Raw genomic sequence first — 19919 nt, 5'->3', positions numbered from 1 at the left:
GGGGTGCAGACCGCTCGGCTTTTTTTAAGCCTACTTGACACACTCACCCCTTGATACCCGGGTAGTGTACCCGGGGGAGGGTGTTATGGCTACTGGGGGAGGGGGGGAAAAGGGGGAACCCTGATGGGGTCCGTACAGGCGGTCTTGTTTGACCAGTGGTTGTAAAGTTGCACAAGGCGCCTCTGTTGTGTTGGCTGTGTGCTCTTGGGATTTAGTGTTGCTGCACGCTCATTGGTGGAGAGCGTTTCGTTGTTGTGGGAACGGACAAGGGTTATAGTTGCAGTAGGGGCAGGCGTCCGTCAGTCTAAGCTTTGTCCATGATCTTGAACGCAGTGACCAGTACAGTGTGCTGCGACGACTTTCCTACATTTTGAAATAGAGTGCTACCTTTTTTTCTGAGTTCTGGATTAGCTTTGATATTTTGAGTTCTTCTATTTGTAGAAGACCCTTTTTTGTGCGTATCCAGGTGTGACGTCATATTGAACTTTCCTGCGTCATTTCACTGCAGCCCAGTTTCACTGTGATGTGATGTGAACGTCTTTCGCAAAAGTTCAACTTTGGTTTTGCTGTGGCCGAACCATCATTCTGCTTGTTTTCCTACTTTCTTTCTGTGATTTTATTTTCCTGTTTGAATTATTCACCGGCTTGCTGTGGAGATTGTGCGACTGTGAACAAAGATTCGATTGCAATGGAGCCGATTACAATGGAGCCTTTACCATTTGAAGACTTTGTTTTCAATAACATTCTTCCCGAAGAGCCTCCAAGGGACGGCGAAAGTGGAGATGACTTCGACTGTTCGCTGTCGACTCCTCCAAAGGAAAACATGCAACCTTCTCCAGCGGGTTCAGGAGGCATATCGTCGGGAAAGAAAATTCTGTAAGTCTTGCCCCAAACCACAAACTTGGTTACTCGCCTGTCTACATTTCGCGAGATGTAGACAAATCCTCCTCATTAGGCTTTTTCGATTTTCATCTTTTCTGGTTCAGGCAAGCATCACTTCCATACTCAGTTTGGTCCTGATGTACGTTTTGTTTTAGTCCTTTTCTGTTCGGCCAAGACTAATATTTAGACGGTGATCTGTTGGAATTAGTTTTCTCCTCTCACTATGTAGAAACTAGTATGTACTCCTATGCAAGAGCGTTGATTAATTTTGTTTGCCATGAATGTGTGCATTGATGTGAGTTGTCTAGTTATTGGTTTGACAGGATTCCCGAGGGATGCTGCAAGAGCCGATCCTCCCGTCGTCTGTCCCTCCAGTCCATAGACCTGCCTTTGAACTTCATGAAGGTGAGTAGTCTGTGTGATGTGAATTGTGATCCTCCTGCTCTCTCATCCTCCCCATTCCCCACCACCAATAAGTCAAGGCATGAACGATGATGAAAGGAGCTTGACACTAGTCGATCTTGTAGGCATGCGTGTTACACTGCGTGTTTGTTTGGCGAATGTGTAATACAGTGTGTTTGAAGCTGGTGGCAGCAGACCGTGTGTGTGTGTGAATAGATTTGTCAATGAGGACTGTACATTTATCTATTGTTCTCAGGAATGTTTCACATGTTTTTCCATATATATATATATATATATAGGTCGTGTTTTACATGTGATTTATGCAAATCACTATTATGTGTATTGTATACCTATACTTGGACTTGGAGGTTGTGTTGTTGTTATTTAATTTTACTGATTCCCAGTCATGTCCATAGAAGCTGTTATTATGTGTTTATTAAGTGTATTGTAACTCGTAGTTTGATATTGTGAAGCGCAGAGAGCACAAACGTATTCTGTGGTTCGCGCTATATAAATTATAAGTGTTCATTATTATCATTATTCAGTTCCTGAGATGTACAGTCTTTGATTAAAGAAAAATGGTAAGTCTTTGTAAATATGTAGGACATGGGGGCTTGACTCTTCGCACTAATATTAATAACAGATGAAATCTTCTGATAATAACTTAATAAGGCCCTTTTATCTGGGTCAAAAATACTCCACTCGCCTCTAATTAGAATTACCCAAGCATGATAAGCAGGCAGGTGATAAGTTTCCGAGCACAAACCTCCGTCGTTGTGGGTCTTATCGAGCTAAACGGACGTAACGGATAACGCGCTGGAGATTAGAGACTCGGCAAAAGTTTAACGAGGAGCCTTCATCACGTTTGTGTTTACTGGGGGGGGAGGGGGTGGGACAAAGAGTAGTTGAAAGATTGTGAGTGAACAATGCGCGATCCTTTGGGTTTTTTTTACGCAAACGTAAAGCGGATGTGAAATGTTCGTGATCGAACAATGCGCAGTCTTTCACACCTTTCAACGATACAAAAGGTCATAACAATGAAATTGCCATGACCGAATAACGACTTGAACAATGGGTAACTTTTGTTTGATCTAATCACTGTTTGGGGAAAATGAACAGAAACGTACGAACTAAAGGAGGAGGAGGAGTTAATAAGTGACTTCATACAGTAAAGTCAATTTTTGCTTCTGTTTACTCAAGTGCATGGCTGTATACAGATCGGTGATGATGAAAATGAACTGTGAAATGCTTTGTTCAAGTCCATCTACTGATCTAGTCACGAGTGTTAGTTTATCAGTGAAAAGGACCGTCGCGATATAACCTTCGTGGTTGAAAACGACGTTAAACACCAAATAAAGAAAGAAAGAAAGTGAAAAGGAAATTGCACGTACGCACAAGTATTTGAAAATATATTTAACTAAAACTACATTTAACGAAAGACAGAAACAACAAACGATACGGGAGGAGATATATATATGGCATTGCAACCATCAGACATTGATCGTAGAACATGAAATGACCAGTATGCAAAATCCCTTTTCAGAGAAAACGCAAGCGTAAGCAGGATGAGGATACCATTAGCATCACCAGCATCGACAGCATCGACAGCATTGAGAGCCTCGATACCAGCTGCTCGGGCAAGGTCAGTCACGATATTGCTTTCACTCATAACTTATCCATTGTTTGCCACTGTATTGTTCGTAGACTCTCTCTCTCTCTCTCTCTCTCTCTCTCTCTCTCTCTCTCTCTCTCTCTCTCTCTCTCTCTCTCTCTCTCTCTCTCTCTCTCTCTCTGATTCATGTGGAGTACCCCTTGAGGAGTGGCCAGGGACATATCGGATCGAGATCTAAATCTTTTGTGTGTTTTTGCCACCCCCCCCCCCCCCCATCTCTCTCTCTCTCTCTCTCTCTCTCTCTCTCTCTCTCTCTCTCTCTCTCTCTCTCTCTCTCTCTCTCTCTTTCTCTCTCATACGGACATCTCTAAGACCCTTGAAAACGATTAAGGGGCAGGCAGCAGCTTCATAGCTTTGTCATCTCTACAATTATGTTGACGTCAACCTCTGGCTCTCTCTCTCTCACATCCCTCTCTCTTTGGCTGACATCTTTAGACAATTGATCGGGGAGTGATTACTGTCTGGCTTGCCATCTCAAGTCCCCTTCCTCTCCCAGTCCCATCAACATCGTCAGTCATCTTGGCCCCAAGCGACATCCAGCGGTTACTGTACTTTTAACTCGTGTGTCACTAAAATTCTCCGTATTACCTACCTCCCCGTATTTTCAGAACAGCTCTTCTCCTTGTCTTTCTGCCTGAGGTCTCTCTCTCTCTCTCCCTCTTTCTCTTTTTCTCTCTCTCTCTCTCTCTCTCTTTCTCTTTCTCTTGCTACTGCCCTGAGGTGACCAATCCGACTGGTGAACGAGCAGCTAACTCTCCGCTCTCAAATTACCTCCCTTGCTTTCTGTTCCCGTAATTTTTGTCTCGCCTCCCCTTCTTTGCCCTAGGGTGACATTAACGATTGACGGCTCGGGCAATTCTCAGTTTGTACAGGAGCCCCAGCCTACGAGTTTTCTTTGAATAATGGATTCTTTACGCTCGCGACGATAGTAATAAAATTGCCACCGCAAATGTCATTGAAGATTGGCAGGTCGCCTACGGATTTTCCTGGAAGAACTGACTTGCACTATAACTAAAGCAATGACGTAATGGCCAATCTTCAGAGCTAACGCTGTTTGGATTCCCAGAGGAAAGGTGGATTTATTGTTGACGAGTCTTGATTCCTCACATCGAAGGAAACGCTGATGTCTTGTCGGCTTTGAATGAAATTATCTATAATTATCTATGCATGCATTACTACATCCCTCTACTGTTTGCCCAGAACTAGTGACTTGCAATGAAGTTCAGGTTCGACTCTGAGAGTTAGGGCGGAATTGGTGTTTCCCAGTCTTGCTGATGTCTTAAGCTTAATCGTCCTTGAACGTACCAGCTTACTAACTTACTTACTGCTCATTATGCCGTTTGGCATGTAGGGCAGCGAACGTACCAGCACTGGAGCTTAATAAAGGGTTTGCCTACATCATAACATGTATAATTATACTTGCACTATAACTAAAGCAATGACGTAATGGCCAATCTTCAGAGCTAACGCTGTTTGGATTCCCAGAGGAAAGGTGGATTTATTGTATATTTAACTAAAACTACATTTAACGAAAGACAGAAACAACAAACGATACGGGAGGAGATATATATATGGCATTGCAACCATCAGACTTGCGGGCCAGATTCAAAAGGAACGGCTTGCCTCGGAGCTAGTGAGTAGAGCCATGGCTGGTTTGATTCCCAGAGAAAGAGCAGAGTGATTGTTTTCCAATCCTGTTTCTCCACAAACGAAGAAAGCGCTGATGTCTTATATATGCTTTGAACGAACTGACCTACATGCCCTGTTATTTGGATGCATCAATACTACATACGCCTGCGGGTGTCCCTAGAACTACTGAGTTACACTCGAGTTCAGAGCGGAAGGCTGGTTCGATTCCCAGAGGAAGCGCGGAATTAGGATCTCCCGGTCCTTTTCTCCTTCGACGCAGGAAGCGCTGACGTGTAGCCCGTCTTCGAACAATGTGCCCCTGCTGGCATTGTTATTTGAGCCATGTCTCTGTTTGAGCGTAATGAAGAGCACACATATGCATACTACATTCGCCTGTAGTTCAGCGCCAAGCCAGGGGTTCGATTCTCAGAGGAAGGACGAAACTAGTGTGTCCCGGCGGCCTTGTTTCCCGGCATACAACGCAGGAAGCGCCGATGTTTACCGTCTTTGAACGAGCGAGGCGACCGGCATCATTATCTGGGCGTCATGAAGAACATGAATAATACTACATCCGCCTTTCACATTGTAACATCTCAGTTTTACGGCTGAAGTTAAGAGCCAAGGCTGGTTTGATTTCCAGAGGAAGAAAGGCATGATTGTTTCCTGACCCTGTTTCCTCACAAACGAAGGTAGCTGCGCTGATGTTTATCGGAATCGTCCGAACCTACCAGTACTACTACTAGAGAGCTTAATGAAGAGCACGCGTAGTACCACATCCGCCTACGGTTTGGCCTAGAACTACTGAGCTGCAATGGAACACACAGCCGTTTTTGAGGCTGGTTCGATTCCCAAAGGAAGAACGGAGTGATTGTTCCCCAACCTTGTTTGCCAGTACCGGTAATTGAGCGTGACGAAGGGCATGTAATATGTATACGTGTATACAACTCTACCGAGGGTGGGGATTTCCAGAGTTTTTGGCGGTGGGAGGTGTGTCTGTCAAAAAAATCTAAATTTTTACTTTTTTTTTTTATTCCGCCGCCGTTCCTTTTAAATTTGGCCCCTTCCCTGGGAACAACTTTATTGATCTGTGTTAGTAATGTCAATCCAATTACAGGGTGGGTTGTGTGGAACTCCGGACAGTTCTGGATAGATGTTTTATTGGCAAAGGCTAGACAGGGGAGATGGGAGTGTCGGTGATGGTGGAGAGGGGAGACTGAAAACATGCGATATCAAGCTTAGGTTAATTCAAGGAACAAAAGTAAGACGAAAGGAACGTTATTATCAGTGAAACGTAGACAATTTGCAGTTTCTTGTCATACACTGAAATCTCTCTCTCTCTCTCTCTCTCTCTCTCTCTCTCTCTCTCTCTCTCTCTCTCTCTCTCTCTCTCTCTCTCTCTCTCTCTCTCTCTCTCTCTCTCTCTCTCTCTCTCTCTCTCTCTCTCTTACACACACACTCGTACGGACGCCCGCTCATGAATGATCCGACTGATAATTTTATCTGGAACATTTTTCTGTAGCCCCCGATATTAGGTCCATGCATCGATTTCCCCACGCAACCTCACACAAACTGGCCGCCGCCCACGCAAAAGACTCTGATGTTATTTTACCTAGCCCTCGACTTGATCGAACCCAAATACGATCATCGGTTTCCCCTTCTTACCTATACCCAGACATACTCTGCATGTAAATTTCGTTCGGCCTTCCATTCGATTATTCCTCACTGCTGTTGTTGTTGTAGGCGTTCACTTTCACCAGCCTCTCTATAATCTGTATCCCCCCACCCCCCACCCCCCCCCCCCCTCATTGCACTTCCGGTCTTATTCTCCTTCGTCCTTTAAAAAAAAAAAATTATTTCTTTTTCTCATTCACTTCCGCTCCTATTTCTCCAGAGCCCAACAAGAAAATCGCCATTTCCAAAATTGGTTTTATCGACCAGCGAGTCGTGGCGATTCCCTGCCCTTGATTATCAGCAGCAAGTGCAGTCGGTTCTGGAGTCGTAAATGCAATCAATGTTGTGCCAAACGGAGCGGTTTCCACTCCCCCACACAATTTCTTCGGTTAGGCCAACAAAAAAAATTGTCTGTTTAGGGTAACCCGACCGACCCTATCGATTTGGCGCCGACCCAAAAACTTTTTTTTGATTTCAAAAAAAAAGAAAGAAAAAAAAGAGGTAAAAATGCTAAAAAGAGACATTTGGCGTTTCTTTCTCTCCCTTTCTCTCTGTTTTATTTATACGTTAGTTTTGAAACATGTATTCATCAAATATAAGAAGTGAATGTTCAGCCAACATAGCATTTACACACACACAAAAAAAACAAAAAAAATTTTACCTACCTACCGACCCTACTTTTTTTGGTCATGTTACCCTAAACAGACAATTTTTTTTTTTTTTTGCCTTACAAGAAAAAAAGGACGGGAAAATAGAAAGGAAAACAAGCCAACAAATGCGGCCACGTTGACCAGAATCTTGATAACTGTACCCGTCTGCTGCAATTCCTGGCTCTCTGAATCAGCGTTTCGATGTCGTCGTTGAATTTTGGCGTAACTCTTGGCGATTTTGATGTTTTTGTGCTTTGGACAAAGTACATGATTCTTTATCAGAAATATTCTCTTAAATGCCATGGGCACTGCATGATTTTGACATTCTTTTATCTTTGTTTCCAAGCCAGACACAAATATAAACGTTATAAATAATATATGTTGGCCTTCTCCTGAAAAGCTGTCTGAAATGAGTTACGCCAACATTTAATGACGACGTCGGTTTGCTGTTCTGTAGATGTTGCACACAATCCGCGTAACGTCCATGGCTGTTTTTATAAGAAAAAGGGAAATAATAGTCCATACAAATTCGAAAAAACAGAAAACCCGTGGCCTTGTGGACCAGGATATTCTTCATAACTGTACCTCACTCACTACCTGTCTGCTGCAATTCTTGGCTCACTGCATCAGCATTAATTTTGCTGTGTGTAAATTGTACATGTTGCATCCCCCCCGTTTTTTCAAGTAAAAGGAAAAGAATAAAAAGTCAAAACAAAAATAGAAACCGTTGCTATGTTGACCAGGCTAATCTTGAGCCATCGTAGCGGTCATTCACTGGTCCAGCGTACATATGAAAGGCGCGATGGCCTAGTGCATAAGACGCCGGTGTAACACGAAATTTTTACTCCACGAAAAATTTACTCCGGAGTAAATATTTCGTACGAAATTCTTACTCCGAGTACAATTTTCGTACGAGAAAAGAACTCCCCAAGGCACGAAAAAATTACTCCCTCCACGAAATTTTTACTCCCCATTTTTTTTACTTCCAGTAAAAATCTCGTACGCAAAAATGGGATGCGGGCGAAGGGATAATGCCAAAAAGTGATCTCGCGCACACGAATGTCGCGCTACCCTCCTTCCACCCCTTCCACCACCAAGAACTAACAGGGGACAAGGGAGTAAAAATATCGTACACCTGGCATGGGAAGTTAAATTGCTCGTGTTGAGGTGAAGTAATTTATTCGTTATTTATTCGTCAGGGGAGTAACATTTTTGTACAAAATGTTTACTCAGAACTCACCTGTCTTGGGGAGTAATTTTCTCGTGCAATGGGGGAGTGCTTTTTTCGTAAAGGGAGTAACTTTTTCGTACGAAATGTTTACTCCGGAGTAAAAATCTCGTGGGAGTAATTTTCTCGTGTTACACCGGCCTCCTATGCGGAAGGTTGAGTGTTCGTATCCCGGTCGCTCCTGATGGATCAAGGGAGGGGGGGGGGGGGGGATTTTTTTGATCTCCCAGCTCAACTTATGCGCAGACTTGCTTGTGCCTTATTCCCTTCGTGTGTACACACACGCTCAAGACGCAGTGCGCACAAAAATTCTGTAATCCATGTCAGAGGTCGGTGGGTTGAAAAACAGGAAAATAGCATGCATCCATCAAAATCGGCGTTTGGCTGCCTAAATGGCGGGATAAAAATGCCATACACGTACAAATTTACTCGTGCACAAAACGCGAGTGTACGTGGGAGTTTCAGCCTATGAACGCAGAAGAAGAAAAATATGTACAGATGACTCATAGTGAGATAAAACACATTTTTTTTAACTGTCTCAACGACGCAGATCGATGTGGGCATATGATATGTCTGTTATGTATCATGACGCTGCAGTCACACCGTTCCCCTGATGTTAAGGCAAGCTGTCGATTTCCATTACCCATCCTTATCCACCAAGCGCACCACCCGTTCCCCATTCCCCTATGCTTGGCAATTGAATGGGCTTCCGGTAAGAGGCAAGGGAAGACACGGACTCGCAGCTAATTTGTAATTTAAGAAAGTCAACCACGTGCCAATCGCTTGTCCCCAGGAGACAAACACGCGCACGCACAGTCGTCAAAATCCTTAAATTACTCCACGCCTACTCAATCAACAGGCTTGAGATTTTCTGCAGTTTTTGAAACTCCAGGAGACCCCCAGAGTGCATGATTTTACACCTTTTTTTTTTTTATTGAGTCACTTGAGAAAAAGTGACTCTATGTAATCGGTCAGTGTTAGTCTGTCCGGCCGGCCGGCCGGCCGTCCGGCCGGCCGTCCGGCCGGCCGTCCGTAGACACCACCTTAACGTTGGACTTTTCTCGGAAACTATCAAAGCGATCCGGCTCATATTTTGTTTAGTCGTGACCTCCAATGACCTCTACACTTTAACGATGGTTTCGTTGACCTTTGACCTTTTTCAAGGTCACAGGTCAGCGTCAAAGGAAAAATTAGACATTTTATATCTTTGACAAAGTTCATCGGATGTGATTGAAACTTTGTAGGATTATTCTTTACATCAAAGTATTTACATCTGTAGCCTTTTACGAACGTTATCAGAAAAACAAGGGAGATAACTAGCCTTTTCTGTTCGGCAACACACAACTTAACGTTGGGCTTTTCTCGGAAACTATAAAAGTGACCGGGCTCAAATTTTATGTGAACGTGACTCCCAGTGACCTCTACACTTTGACGTCTGCTTTGGTGACCTTTGACCTTTTTCAAGGTCACAGGTATGTCTTGAAGGAAAAAAATTGAAATATCATATCTCTGAAACTATTCATCGGATTTGATTCAAACTTTATAGGATTATTCTTTACATCAAATTATTTACATCTGTATTGTGTTGTGAATAGCAATTTCTTCCTGTCCATCTGATGCCTCATATAATATTCAGAACTGCGAAAGTGACTCGATCGAGCGTTTGCTCTTCTTGTTTAAATTGGGGGGGGAGGGGGTTTAGGCTTTTTTTGGTATCCTGCTGAGGCCAAAACTGTGTACATTGACGGAGTAGTTGACAAAAATAACCTCTTTGACAGCCCAACAGTCCCTTCCGCCTTTACCTCCCCCCGACCCTGCAGTTCTTTCCTCTGGCCTGCCTTGCTCTTACGCGGGTTTGTATGACTTGGTTTCCGTCGCGATATAACCTTCGTGGTTGAAAACGACGTTAAACACCAAATAAAGAAAGAATGACTTGGTCTTGTTCTTGCAGCTACCGACCTTTGAGGTTAACAATACGACAAGCGTTACTCGCACAGTTTCCGATTTAATGACTTTAAAGGACCAAAGTTGGATGCGCTGGCCCAGACGGGCTTCTGCCAGCTAGGAAGACTTGGGCGGAGGATGTCTAATTTCCAGAGAATTCACGCAGGAGGAGTGACGTAGACACATGTGATGTCATGTCATTTGCTCCCCAGTTACCTCTTCTTTTCCTCGTCTAGTATGTTTCCAAAGTGAAGTTATTTTCTCGCCGAACTTCACAAGACATTTCGGGCAACATCAGCTGGCCTGGGAGAAGAACAAGAACTTGCGAGTCTCGTGACCTAGGAGATGCAAGACGTCCATTATTTGCTCTCTGGTTAGTCACCTCTCCTTTTTTTTCCCCGTCGTTTTCCTCATCTATTCTGCATGCAGTGTGAAGCTATTTTCTGGCCAAACTTGAGAAGACATGGACAATTGGAGCGGCAACATTAGCTGGCCTGGGAGAAGGTTAACCTTTAAGACGTGACCCTGAGAAGCAAGACGTTCATTTTGCTATCTGGGCAGTCACTTATCACTTTTTGTTCGTTTTCCTCATCTATTCAGCGTGCAAAGTGAAGCTATTTTCTGACCGAACCTGAGAAGGCATTGTTAATTTGAGCAACATTAAGCGGCCGTGGAGAAGGTCAAGCACGTGAAAGTCGGTTTTGATCCTGAGAAACAAGATGTGCATTTGCTCTCCATTAACCATTCCTTCACCTTTACCGCATCTTCTCTGCATGCAAATTTAGGGTCTTTTCTTGAATGAACTTAGATGACCTGGAACATTTGTGCAACAGTAGCTAGCCATGAAGAAGGTCAAGCACGTGTCACGTGACACAGTAGAGACTAGGCTTGCACGTGCAACAGTCTCGTCAACTTTAGAATATCATTGCTTGACGCTAGTTCCGTTTGTGCCATTACAAAATAACTTGGAAGAACTGAAAAATGAGAGCATGCAACAGAAGCGGGTCTAGCAACGAGTCACGTGACGCAAGAATGACAAGGCGTGCACGTGAAATTGACCCCTCAAATGAATTGCTTGACACTATTTCTGTTTGCGTCATTTCAGGATAACTCAATTTAGCCTTTATGTTACATGTAGAGTAATTTTGTTGGCGTGAGGGAGCACGTTTAATGCTGCGGGGACTAAAGAGAGCGTTCTACTTCTAGTCTGGAGTTCACGCGCGCGCGCGCGCGTGTGTGTGTATGGATATGTGTGTGTGTGTGCAATCACATTACTGACGCAAAAGGCTGGAAGGGTCATCATTACTACTTAGTGGAAATTTACTGGCGGATCATTGCACATCCGCTTTTGATTCTGTCGTGTCCTTTAGGGAGTGTAGGGTTTCAATAACCTGATGCGTTTATGTGTGAGAGAGAGAGAGAGAGAGGACGCAGAGGGAGTTGGTGAATTGTTATGTGTGTGAGTCCCGCAGTGGGGCACTGCGGTTATGAAATTAAAGGCCCCTCCTGTTTTTGGAACCGCAGGAGCTTTCTAGTTTGCTGTTAGGTAGATTTTTGGTTCCTCTTTTCTGTCATGCTCTCTTTTTCTTCATGAATTCTTTTCTTTTTTCTGCCTTCTTGCTCATTCACCTGTATTTTTTCCAAAAATCTCTTCTCTTGCCGCTTGTCTCGCGATTCATGTATAGTTTAATCTGTTAGTGTTCTGATGTAAGTCCAGCAGTAGATAGGTTAAAGGCATATGTACGCGCTCCCGTGTTTACAAAGTGTAGTTTGCCCATAATCGATGTCAAACGCACCATAAGACCATGTAATGACGATATGTCGCCATGCGCGGACCATATACATGCATTACAGCTTGTTTTAGAGTCTCAAAAACTTTGGATGTAAACAAAGACGCGGAGTTATTTCCCTTGCGTCAACGCTACCTCTGTTGGCAAATCTATAAATAGGACGATCCAGATCAAAATGAAAATTAACATATCTCAACATTGAAGGGGTCCTAGACCACAATATTTTGCAGGGAACTTAATTTAGCATGTCTCCAGCTGTTGGTAAAGCAATTAGCGTGTATAGTCATCGAGTACATATGGCTTTAAGCCTATTTCAACATACTGGAAACTGGTAATCTTCCAGTAGGTATTAATTTAGTTTTACTAAAGCCTGCTGGGACACAAGTAATGGGTTAGTGCATTTGTAAACAGGAATCGCTTGACAAGTGGCCCCCTTCATCCCCCCCTTCCTCGTCCTGATATGGCTCTGCGTAGTCGGCTGGACGTTAAGCAACAAATAAATAAATAAATAAATAAATGTGTGTGAGTGTGTGTGTGTGTGTCAGTGTGTGTGTTTGTGATCATAACCCACACAAACGCGGTGGGACAGGCCAGCAATACTACTTAGCGGCGACCAAGCGGCTGATGTCGAAGCGCCATTGAGTCAGACTGGCCCCTCAGGATGCGCGGGTGTGGGATGTTCAATAGGCAATATTGCTTGTCTGGCAGCGTAATCGGTATTGACCGCGGGAATTTCCAAGTCAGAAGACCCACTCAAAATCAACTCTACAGTAGTTACAGAGATCTCACGCCCACGTCTGTTGACGTTGTGGATACAGTGGACCCGCGGTTAAGACCTTCAAAATGTGCACACACAAAATCAGGTATTAACAAGTCGCGTAAGGCGAAATTACTACATTTAGTCAAGCTGTGGAACTCACAGAATGAAACTGAACGCACTGCATTTTTTCACAATGACCGTCGTCCGCCGCTTGTGCAAAACGGAGTGAAACTGACGAGCCTGTTCAGCGCGGTAGTGGTTTCGCTGTGCTGCATAGCACGCTTTTCTGTACCTCTCTTCGTTTTAACTTTCTGAGCGTGTTTTTAATCCAAACATATCATATCTATATGTTTTTGTAATCAGCAACCGACAAGGAATAAGATGAAATTGTTTTTAATTCGATTTCGGAAATTTAATTTTGATCATAATTTTTATATTTTTAATTTTAAGAGCTTGTTTTTAATCCAAATATAACATATTTATATGTTTTTGTAATCAGAAAATGATAAAGAATAAAATTTGGATCGTTTTATAAAAAAAATATTTTAATTACAATTTTCAGATTTTTAATGACCAAAGTCATTAATTAATTTTTAAGCCACCAAGCTGAAATGCAATACCGAATTCCGGCCTTCGTCGAAGATTGCTTTACAAAAAAATTCAATCAATTTGATTGAAAAATGAGGGTGTGACAGTGCCGCCTCAACTTTTACAAAAAGCCGGATATGACGTCATCAAAAGTATTTATCGAAAAAAAGAAAAAAACTTCCGGGGATATCATTCCCAGGAACTCTCATGTCAAATTTCATAAAGATCGGTCCAGTAGTTTGGTCTGAATCGCTCTATACACACACACACGGACCGACAGACAGACACACACACATACACCAAGACCCTCGTCTCGATTCCCCCTCTATGTTAAAACATTTAGTCAAGTTTTGACTAAATGTAAAAAGGAAGTGGGAGTCTTACAATGGAGATTAATTTACAAAGGCTTTGAAAAAAAAATGTGAAAAGGCAAGGTCTTGGAAAGGAGAGATCTTAAATCGGGGGGTCTCAAAGGGAGTTCCACTGTACTTTCCTTGTCCACCCACAGCTACTTTCAACAGTCTGCATCATTCCGTAGCCTTCACCCACAAACATTTGCTTACTGATTTTAAGGACACTCCTTCACCCACAACCCCCCCCCCCCTCCTCTCTCTGTCTCTCTCTAGTTGTAGTTTGTAATACTGTTTGATTGTGGTTGATGATTGTCCTTTTATTGTCTCTATTTTTATGTCTTAGTTTAGCAGGGACAGATTGTAAGACTGGGCGTCTGCCTAAAATCTCCATCCTTGAGTAATAAAGTTCGTTCGTTCGTTCGTTCGTTCGTTCGTTCTAGTCCCATCGCTTCCTCTTCCTTCTCCCCTCATAACCAGGGGCAAAAGAGGCACACTTCTGTCCCCCACACAAATACTAGTACGTACGTGTGAATCGTCAGATTTTGGCCTACAATTAGACTTCTTATGAGCTCGATACAGTGGTATTTTTTCACGTTAGTAGAACTAGAAATTGCTCAGACGAAGCACGCATTGTTTACCAACGGACACGCTTGAAAAGAAACCGTTCTACATCGATGTCCTCCTTTCTCTATCTCCCCTCCTCCCCAATTTCTTTGATGTCCTGATCCACAAACAACAACCTCCAAAAGCTCCGCGTGCATGAACTCTCACCCCCTCCCTCCATAAGCTTAGAATTCCAATATCCCCTTGGTATTGGTGCCTTATCATTTCAGTTGTAACAGAGTTGGGTAGGAGAGAGGCTCAGAGGGGGCGTACTCAGAATTGGCTAGAAAGGGGGTGGGAGAAACGTGCACAAAGTGCCCAGCTTTGCTGCCATTGGTGACGTCAGAGGGACACTAGCTGTACGTGCAATCAGTCATCTCTCACTCTTGTGCCGCCTAAGCTTTCCCTTTGTGTCATTCAGAAGGCCCTCCCATAACCAGCACTCTTGTCTCTCTGTGGCTTTTACTCTCACACACAGAGTGGAGCCCTCAGTTGCATCTCATACGTTCTATTGAGAGCGGCACTGGAGGTGCCTATAATTATCGGGTTCGTGCGTATTCAATGAGACTGAGAGCGACACTGGAATTGCCTATATCGGGATCGCGTCTACTTCTGTTGTATTTTGTGGCCGCAGCATTGATCTGGTACTTGAGGCGTGCTTGCGTGCAAAGAAGATTTGGCTGGGAGGCGTTTACTGCTGCCTGGGATCGGTTTGGGCTGGTTTGCCCAGAACTGCATTGCCATTCTTGTGTGTGTCTGTGTCGGTGGACCATTAGCAGAAGGAGGGAGGGGAGATCGTTTGGAAAACCGTTACTGGGATTCATTTGAGAGGAGAACTTTGAACGGGATTGGAGTTCTTCCCAACGGCGGCTACGACAAAGAAGAGCTGGTTCTCCAAGTCTTGTTCGGGATTGTGGAAGGTTTTAAGCATGTGTACGTGTGACAACATGCAGTGGTTAGAAACGCCCAGAACTCGAACATCTAGAACTCAGAGTTGTAGAGTTAAAAGAGAGAAAACGACTTTGTCAGACGGTTCTGTCAATCGACGTTTATCGACGGAGATTGTGGTTGAAGGACTAAGTTTCTGTGACGGTGAAACAAGTGTGGATACGTTTGATCGTCTTGGTGAGAGAGAGGATAGAGAGAGGTTGACCGTCTGCAGGTCACAGTCCCTGTGTCCGTGTGTCCGTCTCAACTGGCCAGCGTCCACTGTCTTTTTGCCGCAGCATTGCTTTTCTTTGGAATGCGAGGTAAATGCAACGGGATACATTCCGACGTTGCCTGTTCCCACTTTGGTCTTTTTCAGTTTGATTGTAATCGTTTATAGTTCTAACTATAATCATTTTCAGTTCAGACTTCGGCAATTTTCAGTTCAGACTTTGCCCATTTTCAGTTCAGACTTTGCCCATTTTCAGTTCAGACTTTGCCCATTTTCAGTACAGACTTTGCCCATTTTCAGTACAGACTTTGCCCATTTTCAGTGCAGAGTTTGCCCATTTTCAGGTCAGACTTTGCCCATTTTCGGTTCTGACTTCGATCATTTGCAGTTCTGATTTAGCTTTCATCATTTTTGGCTCTGACTTCGATCATTTTTAGTTGGATTTCGATCATTGTTCTGTGAATAGGATAGGCTCCATATTTTCAGGGTGAAGTCTCTCTTCTCACACCTTTTCAATTCTCTGTCCTACTCACGCCCTCGGGAAGTGTTTCCTTTATGTCTGGAACTATACATTCCTCTTCGATATTAGTCCCCTTACCCCTCCTCCAACCTGTCTCCCTCTTCCCCTTCCTACAAGTGTTCAGTTTCTATTTCTGTCAGCTCTTTTGCTTCCTTGCGTCTGCCCCCTCCCCCCCCCCTCCACACACACCGTCACACACACCGTCACACACACACACACACAGAAAAGAAGAAAAAAAATGAAGCAGCTTCCCAATCTGACATTGACGCTTTTGTTCTCTATTCTGGTCCAGTCATCTCCTGTCTCCAGGGGAGACCTGCTAATGCTTTGCAGTAAAGGTGTTTTCTGTTAATAATAGATGACGTACGGACCCAAGGGGGATAATACAATTTCCCCACAATCTGTAACTGTTCGGTGATTGTCAACTCTCCCTCAACCCACCACACTCCTTGTCTCCTGAGAATGACTCTCCCTAATCCCACCCCTCCCTACCTCCCTCCTTCTCTCTCTGTCTCCCCATTCTCTCTCTCTCTCTCTCTCTCTCTCTCTCTCTCTCTCTCTCTCTCTCTCTCTCTCTCTCTCTCTCTCTCTCTCTCTCTCTCTCTCTCTCTGAGACAATAACAATCCTTAGTTGACCGTTCATGGAAGTAAGCTTGTTTGCAACAGGGCTGGATGCATGAGCAACAGGTGACGGGAATGATTGAAACAACAAACAAGAAAATAAATATATAGACAAAATCAAAATCACAAATACAAATAACATATCAATTGCATTCAGAAAAAAAGTAAGAAAGAAAAGGGAAAAAAGTGTATATGTACGTCCTTTGGTGCTGTTGTGCCCCCCACCCCCATCCCATACTCAGCAAAATGTATAGGGTCCAATACTTAACAAATATATGGATACTCAGAACTGAACACATGCCCTGAAAAGTTGTCAGAGTTTGTGGTTATAATTTTACTGACTTTGTACTTATTTGATTCTTTTGTATGTGCAGAGCAAACCAAAGCGACGGTCCATTCTGCGTGCTTATTCCTTGATCAACATACTGTCCCCCAACAAATCAAAAAATGTAAGTGAGGCAGTATATTTTCATTTTGCACTTTGGATGAAGCCAATGTATTTATATGACTATGAGTGTTTATTTGATCACTCATTCTGTAGGCCCCCCCCCCCCCCCCCATTAATGTTGACACTAGAGCACCTGAAGTTAGTTTTGTCACTGACTCTTAATTAGTATAGTAGTCTTTATTTATTATTTGCATCAAAGAAAAAATATATTTATAAATAAAGAGCAATAAAAAGCCAATGTCTCAGAGAAAAATGTTGATGAATGCTAATCTTTTGGGGGGCCTGAAACAATTGTTTTTCAAGGTAGTGATAATTGCCCAGTTAAACACACCTCTGCACACAAGACTTTCAAAATATCTCCATTAATCTTGTGTTTATTTTGCAGACTCCTCGCAGTTCTGGTAGCTTCAAGGTACCTTCCGTGACACCATGTAAACCCGCGTTGTCACCGTCACCATACCGACCCCCAACCCCTTCACCGGCCAAGCGAAGGGTCAGCCGGACGTGGACGGACAGTATGGCTGGTGACAAACACGTGCATGCCATGTCGCGACAGGTCGTCAAACGACAGGAGGTAAGTTGCGGGAGGGATCTTTTGTGTGGCAAGTATGGTGGGGGTTAGCAGTAATGAAAGCTCAAGGTGACACTTGTAGGTTCACTTTGAATGTCAGCAAACAACAACAACAAAACATGAACAGCTGATGCAGTTTTCTTTCTTTTTAATTGTCTTGAAAGTGTTTGAGAGTAGCTGTACAAGGTTTACACAACTTTTTGCTGTTGTCAGGTTTAAAATAAAATGAGTATGAAAAAAGAAGTCTGCTTTGTTTTTGATTCTTGTTCACATTTGTACACTTTTAATTTTTCATGTTTACAAAAAAATACAGCAGGTAAAACTAAAAGCAAAATTGTTGTTTAAATGTCTGGACAAAACCAGCTCTGTGCTATTTGCAAGGAATACTAAGCAGAAAATGAACTTGTGTGTGGACAGGCAATCTATGAGCTGTACCAGGGCGAGAAGGACATCTCTGAGGACCTCATCAACGTGAGAAAGGTAAGTTGTTTTAGAGGATTTCCTCCTGTAGTGAACCAAACGTTCACACTGTGCGTTATTATTCCTAATAATTCATCTGTTAATATTACTCAAACCGCAATTATATTTTTGCTAACCTGAAGACTGCATTTTTACAAGCACCCTGAATTTACGCTGGATTTGATTTTTGAGGTCAGTTTAAAAAAAAACTGTTATGTATAAAAACATCAACAATGTCTGCATGTAACAAAAAACACTTCTCATCAGCTCTACTCCTAAGCCCAGTGCTCACTAGAAAAATGGAAAGGTAAACCAGGAAAAGATATTACAATGTGTGGTTATTTGCACATGGCCCGATATTATTTCCGAGTTAAAATAACAAGAAGAATTTTTGTTAACAGAACATTTTTGTTCAGAAAGTAGCTGATCAGTATTGATCTTGTGCTATCAGAATTTTTTTTACAGAACATTAACTCAAACCCTATCCATTTTGGGCGAAAAAGTAGCTGATGAGTATTGATGTTGTGCTTTCAGATGTACAGAGACAGCATGATGACACTGGAGCTGTGCACATCCGATGAGGCGTACCAGATCTTCGGTCCTCTTGACCAGCTTATCCCCGTCCACCAAGGTAACACTTCACTTTATGCTTGAAATTAGGCATTGTTTGCATAATGAAGGCTTTCTCTAGCTACAATTAAAAGATAATTCATCAAAAATTGTGTTGACTTTTTTTGAGTCACTTGAGAAAAAGTGACTCTATGTAATCGGTCAGTGTTAGTCTGTCCGGCCGGCCGGCCGTCCGGCCGGCCGTCCGTAGACACCACCTTAACGTTGGACTTTTCTCGGAAACTATCAAAGCGATCGGGCTCATATTTTGTTTAGTCGTGACCTCCAATGACCTCTACACTTTAACGATGGTTTCGTTGACCTTTGACCTTTTTCAAGGTCACAGGTCAGCGTCAAAGGAAAAATTAGACATTTTATATCTTTGACAAAGTTCATCGGATGTGATTGAAACTTTGTAGGATTATTCTTTACATCAAAGTATTTACATCTGTAGCCTTTTACGAACGTTATCAGAAAAACAAGGGAGATAACTAGCCTTTTCTGTTCGGCAACACACAACTTAACGTTGGGCTTTTCTCGGAAACTATAAAAGTGACCGGGCTCAAATTTTATGTGAACGTGACTCATTGTGTTGTGAATAGCAATTTCTTCCTGTCCATCTGATGCCTCATATAATATTCAGAACTGCGAAAGTGACTCGATCGAGCGTTTGCTCTTCTTGTTTCTGCATTAGCTTACTGTGTCAATTCAGGGGTGCTACAGTACTGATAATTTACATATTAAGCCTTCAGAACCATCAAAGGTCCTGTTTAGCATCACATGTTTGTTTGAACTTGAATGAGTGTCCTGGTTTTACAAGGGGGCTGTTTAGATTTGTTTCTTTGTGTGAGCGGCTATGGCTTAAGGAATGTGGCTTTATTGTATGTTTAGTTAATTGTGGCACTTCAGTGTGTTCTGTGTGTTGACCTGACAGATCTGGCCAAGCGGTTAGAGCAGCAGAGGCTGAGGGATGGAACTACACATGGAGTGGGGCAACAGATCTTGGACTGGGTAAGTCACCCTCTCCGCCTGTGACCCTCTTTTCCCCACCAGAGAACCCACTTATAATCCACCGATCGAGGCAAAGGCCTAGTCATGGTTAATTATCCCAAAGGCCAGGGCCTAGCATTGTAAGCCGTTCGGCGTACTTTACGCCAAAATAACATCTCCAGTACGCGGAACTCGATTTGGTGTACGCCGAAATACAAAAACTTGACTTACTTGACTTATTCCTGTAGACTCCCTGTGGAGCATAGGGCCGCAACAACTCCTCGCCAACGCACCCGGTTCTGGGCAGCTCCTTTCAGTCGGGGCCATGTCGTGCCAGCTGCCTTTGCCTCACTTTCAATTGATCTTTTCC

The 19919-nt window shown here is 43.3% G+C and overlaps 1 protein-coding gene across 1 annotated transcript in view; it reads left to right on the top strand.

Moving 5' to 3' along the window:
- The first annotated feature begins 503 nt into the window (after nt 1-503).
- LOC138963995 (neuroepithelial cell-transforming gene 1 protein-like) overlaps nt 504-19919 on the top strand; it is a 32130-nt gene continuing 12714 nt past the window's right edge. The window contains exons 1-8 of the mRNA XM_070335869.1: nt 504-876; nt 1206-1287; nt 2828-2926; nt 16847-16921; nt 17306-17494; nt 17909-17971; nt 18485-18581; nt 19494-19570. Coding sequence (XP_070191970.1) covers nt 689-876; nt 1206-1287; nt 2828-2926; nt 16847-16921; nt 17306-17494; nt 17909-17971; nt 18485-18581; nt 19494-19570 — 870 coding nt within the window. The 5' untranslated portion in view covers nt 504-688. The remainder of the gene's footprint in view (nt 877-1205; nt 1288-2827; nt 2927-16846; nt 16922-17305; nt 17495-17908; nt 17972-18484; nt 18582-19493; nt 19571-19919) is intronic.

The sequence above is a fragment of the Littorina saxatilis genome, linkage group LG4 (assembly GCF_037325665.1).
Source record: "Littorina saxatilis isolate snail1 linkage group LG4, US_GU_Lsax_2.0, whole genome shotgun sequence".
Classification (NCBI taxonomy): Eukaryota; Metazoa; Mollusca; class Gastropoda; order Littorinimorpha; family Littorinidae; genus Littorina; species Littorina saxatilis.
This window is presented reverse-complemented; position numbering and strand designations above follow the sequence as displayed.